At 38.8% G+C, this 9,500-nt stretch overlaps 1 protein-coding gene across 1 annotated transcript in view; it reads left to right on the top strand.

Annotated features, from left to right (window-relative positions):
- Window positions 1–4,561: 4,561 nt before the first annotated feature.
- The window catches only part of stpg1.S (sperm-tail PG-rich repeat containing 1 S homeolog), a 28,033-nt gene continuing 23,094 nt past the window's right edge, over window positions 4,562–9,500 (top strand). The window contains exon 1 of the mRNA XM_018241324.2: window positions 4,562–5,167. Coding sequence (XP_018096813.1) covers window positions 5,140–5,167 — 28 coding nt within the window. The 5' untranslated portion in view covers window positions 4,562–5,139. The remainder of the gene's footprint in view (window positions 5,168–9,500) is intronic.

The raw sequence follows: 9,500 nt of genomic DNA, 5'->3' as shown, positions 1-9,500 counted from the left end.
TAGCCAGGGCATGGGAATGGACATTGGGTCCCCCATTCTTGTGCACAAACAAGATTCTGAGATAATGCAAGGCTTGCCTTAATAATAGTGTCCACAAAATAGCTGCTGCCTGCTTGCTATCATTTTGAATTCCCATACTGAAGGAAACAAGATTCAAATAAATTATATAGTGTAATTAAAGTTCATTTTGCTTGACTAATGTGATAAAATAGGATTTTTAATAATTTTTTGGGTGACAGGTCCCCTTTAAAGGTGAACCACCCCTTTTGGATCTCTTTTACATGTGTGTGTATGCACAGAGGTCACTGAAGAAGCTGTTACAGCATCGGTTTAAGACTCTCTTAGTCAGGATTATTGATCAATACTGGGCAAATTTGCCCATGTGCAGCAACCAAAGGCAACTGATCAAGTTGTTGCATTGTTGATCATTGTTCTACAGCTGGTTGAAAAAGGGACTCACTTATTGGTTGCTATGGATTAATGCCCATTGTTGATAATTTAGCCTAACTTTGCAGTAGGCAGAAGAAATAATGATAAGAGAGGAGACAAGCAAGAGTTCTGGACGAGCAAAGAGGCACGATTGTTTACCAAGGATTTAGGATGGAAGGCAACACAACTCAGAAGGATCAAACGTATAAGCATGGTCAGACAGACCGGGTCAGTACAGGCAGAGTTCACAGAATAGTCAGACAGGCAAGGATCAGGATTGGAGAGTGTTGAATAGTCAGGCAGGCAGGCAAGGGTCAAAACCAGCATACACAAGTAGAATTCACAAGGAATAAACACACAGGAATTAATCAAGTTAGACCAAGTTAGAAACTTGCATACGCATCACCTGCATCAGTGAGCAACCATTAGATCGCCAATGTTATGTAAAGCAAGGTGATGTTTGGACAAACACACATCTAACCAAAAGATACAAGTCTATACAAAGTATAGTAAAATATGAAATGGATAAAAGCGCTTAATATGCAGAGACCTTTGTGATATTTCATGATCAAAACCTCTTTATGATAAGCAGTGGTAAAGCGCGCTTCCTCTTTAGTTACTCCCTTGCTTTGGGTATTTATCAGCGAGGTGGCTTTTTGCCACATACACCTGAATGAAAATATACCTACAAACAGTTTTGAATTAATTATCATTCATACGCAGCCAATGATGTTTTTGGTTGGGGTGACCAGGAAGAAGAGAATTTGAGGCACAAATAGCGCACCGTAACAAGATTCATTAATGTCTGCATTTTTACTACATGCGCTCACTCTGCTTCCCTTAAAGTTAATGTTCTCAAGATTTGTATGCGAGCCATAGCAGCCGGAGCAACATTTGCTGCAAGTCTTATAACCCAGAACAGTATATTATACTGCAGCAACTAATACTTGCATAGTTGCTATGTATTGATTATGCAACCATAAGCAAACTCTACACTATTTACTTTCTGGGAACACACTAAATCCATATTTTTTTTCAAATGAATTCTGAATCCTCAACAAAAGATCAGACCAATTTCTATACTGTATTATATATATATATATATATATATATATATATATATATATATATATATATATATATATATATATATATATATATATAATTCAGTAAGCAGGACCCGCACTCGTTCAAATTCAGTGAAATAAAAGTGTCTTTATTCACAGGTTCATTTTCCAACGTTTCGGTCCTCAATGGGACCTTTTTCATCCTTGAAAAAGGTCCCAGTGAGGACCGAAACGTTGGAAAATGAACCTGTGAATAAAGACACTTTTATTTCACTGAATTTGAACGAGTGCGGGTCCTGCTTACTGAATTGTATTACACTTTGACCAACGCACCAACATCGATTGAAACAAATCCGGAAGGAGTGCATCTATATATATATATATATATATATATATATATATATATATATATATATATATATATATATATATACATACACTGTACTACAGTCCAAAGTAAAGGATACAGTGAGAGGCAGTGGGCACTGGCATCAAAAGCCGCCCAACCCTTATTCACTTTCCCCAAGCTTGACCCGGACCTGCTTACTCGCCTTTGCAACCCCTTCGATTTTCACCCGACCTATTCCCCTCGCCAGTTATAAGTGACATCATGCCAGTCGGCTTTTACCATAAGGACACTTCAATTTTTAGCTGTTTCCTCTAGATTGGCCACCTGTAGAGCCCCCTGCAGAGTATCAAGTACCCACCTGTACACTGGGCAAATGAAGAATAAACCGCCCGAGTCCTAATCATATTTCGGTTTTTCCGCGGGTACCTGACCTCCCGCTACAAAGTAACAATTATTCTAAAGCTGGATCACTATCTTACATGTAGGAAGTTAGGGTGTGCAAGATGGTAGAGGTATGACTATCAATAGCAGCAATTAATTTTGAAAGTGGCGGTGACAAATCGCTATGTGTGTTTGTTGAAAAATTGTAAAAATTGTATAGTATGTATGTATTTATGTATGTATTTATGTATGTATCTTTCCAAAGCTGCATTAGCAGTCTTTAAAAACACTACAGCAACAGCAAATTGGGAACACTGCTGGGCTTACAATTATATCAGTGATCATAATTATATACGTATGGAGCACACCTTCTGCTATCCATTGGCCTCGACTGCATTCTATTAGCCTATCCTCTGGTCTGTTCTTCTATGTTTGCACTTTCTACCATGGAAAAAAACATTTTTTTTTATCAAAAATGAATGTTGTTGGAACTGTTCCAGCAGAATTGTGTACAGATATCCGTTTTCCAAAATATTTTTTTATATCTAGTTTTTAATTCTGAAGTGAGGTTAGCCCGCTCTTAATTTCCCACGTGCCCTCAGCCACGCAACTTGTAGTCTTATACACTTCAATCACTTTTTACTTCTGAACTACAAGTTGGAGTGATGTCAATAGCCAATACCCAAAATTGGGTATTGTCAATACCAAATTCCCAGAGGGAATCAGCTACCTGAACTCTAAAGGTACCACTGCAATCAAGAGTCTCAGATTCTAAAAATTGGCTAAGGGCATATGGGGCAATTTATCTGCCACCGCCAACCGGCACAAAAAAGCGGCGGGACAAAACACAGATATAAGAGCCTTGGTTTATTTACACAGAGAGGTGACAAACGGACCTCAGTCCCAAAATGCTTGCTTGAGAATTTTACCAGCCAGTCAACTTCCAATGTACATCAGTAGAGCAGTTGCCATTTCATTACCATTAGGAGCAGTCACAGGTTTAACCTGCATACACCAGTGGCCATTTTCCAGGTACAATCAGAACAGAGTGTCTGCAGTGACAGGTAGGTTCCATTAATATGTCTAACTAAATAAAAGGGTCATGTTATAAAACAGTATTGGGGTGGTTACTTCTCTGTTAAACTCTCAGCTCCCTAATTTAACCTGTGTTAGCAGTGAAGGAACTATACGTTTTCTATGACTGGGGGGCTTCATATTTAGATGTCCAAGCTCTATATCCCCTTCAATTCTGTCCCCTCTTTCCTTCTGGGAGCTGCAGATCTGGATAAACCAAAACCCTTTAAGGTCCCCATAGACGCGACGATTCTTCTTGCCGAACGACCGATTTTAGGGAAGCCCGACCAATCCTTCGAAATTATCGTGCAGTTCGTGGTATTCGAACGATCGTACATCTTACGATTTTTCGGCCGACATCTGTCGGGAAATTGATCGGCCAGGTCAAAAAATCTTTGTCGGTCCCAGTGCAATCTCTCTATGTTTGCAGGGCCAAGCAGGCAGCTCCCCTTTGTTTTCCTGGTAAATTGGTCTTTTTAGTTGATGGTAGATTCGTACGATCGTTCTGAGAAGATCGTGGTCTCACGATCAGGATCTGATCTTTTAAAAATCTCAACATCTATGGCCAGCTTAAGTCTCACAGCTGAAGGCTGGAAAGGAGCCGGAAGTGAATAAGACATAAGGGGGCCACAACTTTGACATGGAAGTCTGTGACTTGCGCTAAGTAACGTTTCCCTATATAGATATACACACACTGGATCGCCCTTTTTCGCTGCGTTCTCTACAGTTTCACAACTCTGGAGCTGAGTTCCGTTTCCTCCTGTTCTCGCTGCTGTTCGGCACCGTAATTCATGAAGTATTTCATCCCGCAGGCGAGTCCAGTAAGGGAGGGGTGCAGTATGGGGGATCGGTGGCTACGACACGACAGCAATTTACATTGTGTTTAGTCAAACTCATCGATCCCCCCTCCCCTGCCAGAAAGCAAACACTGTCATGAAAGAACTACGATGCCGAGCAGGAGAGGTGATAAAAAGTACACAGCGAACTGCAAACGTCTTACTCGAGACTCAATCCCCCCGAATCATATAAATGCACAAAGAACGTAAACATCACTTCCTCACCTGCTGCTTCTCTCTACATCTCTCACCGCCTTTACCGTATTCATCATAAACAGAGTCACCTCACTTACGTGATTGGATAACGCAAGTGTCAATTACACGCCCTTTGAGAGCGCTCGGCATTTGATTGGTTCAAAGGCTAGCACCCGGCTCATTAGGTGACTAGTCCACCCTGACTGGAACGTAAACCAGGAAGTTGCTGTGCTGCTGTCTTGTGATTGTAACAGCTTAGTTACATGAGACTGACACGCATTCCTATTGTGTGTTAATGAGTATTAGTCAGTGATAAAGCTCTAGCTAATAGCTACTGGCATATATTGGTATATTCTATGATAGAATGAGTAATGGGACTGTGATATACTCGTTGGTAAAAAATAGTTCAAACATAATGCATCTTTAATCTTTATAAAAGCACTTAATTTGATCCTATGTTGAAGAAATGGACTGAATGGTATGAAATTTACTTCTGTATTAAAGCAAAGCTGCGTCCGTGCATGTGTGACTTGCCAGTCAGGTGTCTGCTGAGCGAATGGCTGTGCTGTACTAACAGGTGTAGCAAGATGGCAGAGGGAACTTCCGCTCCTTTTTCGTGATGCAAAATTTTGCGGTTAACGCAGCTAAACTTATTCTTTCTGTTTTGGGCGAACGGCAGTTACAATACATTCTGAAAATAGCTGAGGTTTACGGGCTGTGAAATAAGTGACAGGGTTTGGGTGTAGCAGCATGGCCGGATGTGGGCGTGCCATTAGGTTGCTAGGCAGCTGTGCTACGCAATGCAGACATGGAACCGGAGAATGTAGCTGTGGGAGGTTAGTTTCACATGCGAGCCCAAAACTTAGATTGAAATAACATATACCTTGTTGGTGAAATTTGTGCATATCTGTGGTTTTGCACCGACACACTAACTTTATATATGCATGTAACTTGAACAGTATGGTGTTAGAATACAAATGTCAACGTTACATATCCTGTAATTAAAGTTATCCCTTATTTAACATCGTAACCGTACTATATAATGCATTTCCATAATTTACATTTTCCTGAGCTTTACACCATTTCTGGTCCCCTAAAAAAATTAAAATTCGACTGGTTCTACTGTATATGGAAGTTGTGTATATATAGAGAGAGAATTCTTAATGAATCAGATGAAAATTGAGCATAGGACTGGCCAGATATGGGATGACTTTGACGTAGTTGGCCATCTTAAATATATTGCAATATATGGACAAACAATCCCTGTTTTGTTTAAAGGGTAAGGCATTTTTCAGTAGCAGTATGCACAAAATGTATTATATATATGTATTTTGTGGTCACAGCCTCATTGCACAACTTTCCCTTGTTTGATATAGATATATATATATATATATATATATATATATATATATATATATATATATATATATATATATAATTGTGGGTGGTTAACTGTAGAAGGCCACACCACAGACAGGCCCTGAAAACTAATATTGCTTCCTGAACCCTTCCCTTATATAATGTACTATTCTTTACCCACTGGAGCCTTTCCCTCACAACTGTAACCCTCTAGCTCTCCCTAGTGGCAAACCTAAAAATATCTATTAACCATCACTCAAAGGGGTTGTTCACCTTCAAACAACTAGTTATTTTCAGATAGATCACCAGAAATAACGACTTTTTCCATTTACTATTTTCTATGTGTCACGTTTTTTTAATATTGAAGTGTAAAATGTCTTTTTTACACCTTCTAAAGCAGCTCTGGGAGCGGGATCTCCGACCCCCTAAACTGCTCTACATTGATACATTTAGTTGATACATTTCTTATCTTTGTCCCTGCTGAGCAGAATCCCTGAGTTTCATTACAGGCAGCTGTTAGAATTGATACAATAGTTCCTAATACTCCAGAGATGCTGCAGAGAAATGTATCAACTAAATGTTGCAAAATTGTAACAGTTTAGAGTCTGCACCTGAATTACTGAGCTGCCAGACTCAAACATTCAACTTTAAACTTAGATTTTGGGAAAAAACTGTAAAAAATAAATAATGGAAAGTAATTGAAAAAAGTCTTTATTTCTGGGGAACAATCTGAAAACAACTGAACTGAAAAAAGTGTTTGGAAGGTGAACAACCCCTAACATTTATATTAAACCATCAACATTTTATATTACATCGGGACTGGTTGACATCTGCTGTAATATTTTATATAGTTCCTTATACTAAATAAATAAAGGAACTATGTTGAAACAAATGGTTTCCACAGTGAACATGGTTTGAAAATTGTATTTGTGGATGCACCATGTTGGCCAGTGCATGGTGCATCAGGATATGCTGAATTAAAAAAAAAAAAAGCTACAGCTCCTCTTCCCTTCTTGCTTTCCTGATTGCTCGGACTGTTTGTCCATATGATTAAAACAATTGAAAGCCAGCCCTAGTGTGTGTGGCCCTTCATGCTCTTTTCTCCCATGTGGTCTCTGGGCTAGTTGGTCATAAAGCCATAAAGCAAAGCTAATTAGCCCATGTATGCCTACCTTTAATCCCACTGAAAACTTTTTTCCCCATTGGCGATGCTATTAGGGGGAAATCATTTTGATGTAATATATGCTCTGGTTTTCTTTTCAGAATCTAGTTTTTGTGGTTATTAATGATATCTTTTAGCTGATTTGGGTAAATAGTCCATTTTTGTGGTTATAGCAAAATCTAGTGTTCAAGGAAAAAAGTGATCACGTTTTATCAACTTATTGGCTCTTTTCCCCTAGGTCAGTGGTCCCCAACCAGTAGCTCGTGAGCAACATGTTGCTCACAAACTCCTTGGATGTTGCTCCCAGTGGTCTCAAAGCAGGTGCTTATTTTTTAATCCCAGGCTTGGAGGCAAGTTTTGGGTGCATAAAAACAGATTTATGGCCAAACAAAGCCTCCTGTAGGCTACGAGTCCACATAGGGCTACTAAATATATCCTATTATATCCGATTATATCCTTGGAACTTTTTTCATGCTTGTGTTGCTCCCCAACTCTTTTTACATTTGAATCTGACTCATGGGTAAAAAAAAGTTGGGGATTCCAGCCCTAGGTAAATCTGCCTCCCTAAGGATGAGACTCCACAAGAGCTTTTCATCAGATTTTGTGAAACAGATTTTATCTTATCCTTCATGCATCACCACGTAATCTATTTCAATGAGAAAAAAGGTCTTTCCTACACCATTTGTTTTTATCTTGTTGGATGAAGATGCAGCGTTCACTTCTGACAGTCGTGTCAGATGAAATATTTTACATGTAGTTTATTTATCAGATTATTCTATCAGACCGATTATATTTTGACTCATGCAACTACATCTGACTTGATGTATGTGTTTTGTCCATCTGACACCATCCGACAAAAGCACTTGTGGAATTTAGCCCTATTAGGGGGAAATTATTTTTATGTGATAGATACTCTTCTTTTCAGAATATAATTTTTGTTGTAATAATGACATCTATTGGTTGATTTTGCTTAACAGATAATTTTTACTGTTATAGGGACATCTAGTGCTCAAGGAAAAAAGTGATCATGTTGTATCACTTTCTTGGCACTTTTGAAAATTTGTAAATCTGCCTCCCTTTAATTAAAAAAAAAAAGTAAATATTGCATACAAACGTTTACAGTCAAAACAAATATATCAAAAACAATGGAGAATTCAGTGTAATCATTAAATAAATAATAAAACCAAAGCAATAAAAACATGTCACTGAGGCTGTGGGCAAAATTCCAGTTCCACTAGTCTCTGTGCAGTGAGCATACCTTCCAACTGCCCCATTTTCAGCGGGACAGTCCCGATTTTGACAGCTCAACCCACAGTCCTGCATTTGTACTGAAAAGTCCCTGCACTGCACAGCCAGAAAAAGATACAAAGTGTATAACTTAATTGGCTTTTGGCAGAAAGCCCAGAACAGCCACCAGGTGCAACTAAGATACTTTTGTAACAATTTTGAGATAAGCAAATAAGTAATTGTAACAATTTAGATAAGCAGGTCTCTTGGGAGAAGTTAGACTCACTGCTTCAAGGACAAAGGCCAAATTGTGTAAAATGAACATGGTAATTAGGGTGTGTAGTCACAAAAACAGGCGTGGTCAAAACATTTCACCACCCCACACACGACAACTTTTTTTGTCCCTCTTTTTATTTCCAAAATGTTGGGAGGTATGAGTGAGTGCTTATGAGCACAGACTGACAATGAATAGCAGTGCAGAATGGAATCAACCCAAACTAAAAATGAAAACATTGTTACACAGTGTAATTAGCATTCATGCAGATCACAATGGGGTAGAAGTGAAAAATGATTGTGCAAAACATAGTCCAAATAGTTCAGCACTCTATTTAAAAAAAAACTACATGACCCAGGTGCTACCCACTATTGCTGCATACAAAAATCCAAAAAGAACAAAGGTGCACAGTGGGAACCTTTGAAGAAACTTTTTAAAACCTCATAACTTTTATTCAACACAAAAAAGGCCAATGTGTTCCTAAGACGTTTCTCAAGACCATTGTGGTGTTGAGAGAGGTCTTAGCAACAGAGCGAAACACTGGCCTTTATGTAATGTGTTGAATAAAAGTTATGAGGATTTAAAAAATGTCTTCAAAGGTTCCCACTGTGCACCTTTGTTCTTTTCGGATGGTTATTTCCCTCTAAAACAAGTTAAATATAGCTTATCTTATCTACTTACAGAGTGTTTCTCTCTGTGCTGTCGGTGCGCTGTGATTGGAGAGGAGGTCTCCTTTAGTAGTAGAGATAAGCTATATTTAACTTGTTTTAAATTGAAATAACCTTCTCTGGCCAGCGTAATTCAATTACAGAGTTGTCAGCTAGAATGAGAGTTTTAAATCAGGCAGCTGCTGGTGAAGGGCTCCATTTGGGGGGGGCACGCCCCCTGGTTCCGATGACTATGATTTGATGTGCCCTTTATTGCACGCATATTTTAAATGGAAATCTGAGGGCATTTAATGAATCATCAGAGAAGATGACAGCAAGGAATAAATTGGAAGTGTGGGGCAAGAACAAAGTTGTTGCATACTTTGACAGAAATATTTAAAGGAAAATGGACGAAAGACATGGGGACTAAATAAGGAAAAGGAAAAAAGAGAAACTGAAAAAGGAGATAAACATAAAAACTAGAAGAGGAGAGATCAAAA

The sequence above is a fragment of the Xenopus laevis genome, chromosome 2S (genome assembly GCF_017654675.1).
Source record: "Xenopus laevis strain J_2021 chromosome 2S, Xenopus_laevis_v10.1, whole genome shotgun sequence".
Lineage (NCBI taxonomy): Eukaryota > Metazoa > Chordata > Amphibia > Anura > Pipidae > Xenopus > Xenopus laevis.
This window is presented reverse-complemented; position numbering and strand designations above follow the sequence as displayed.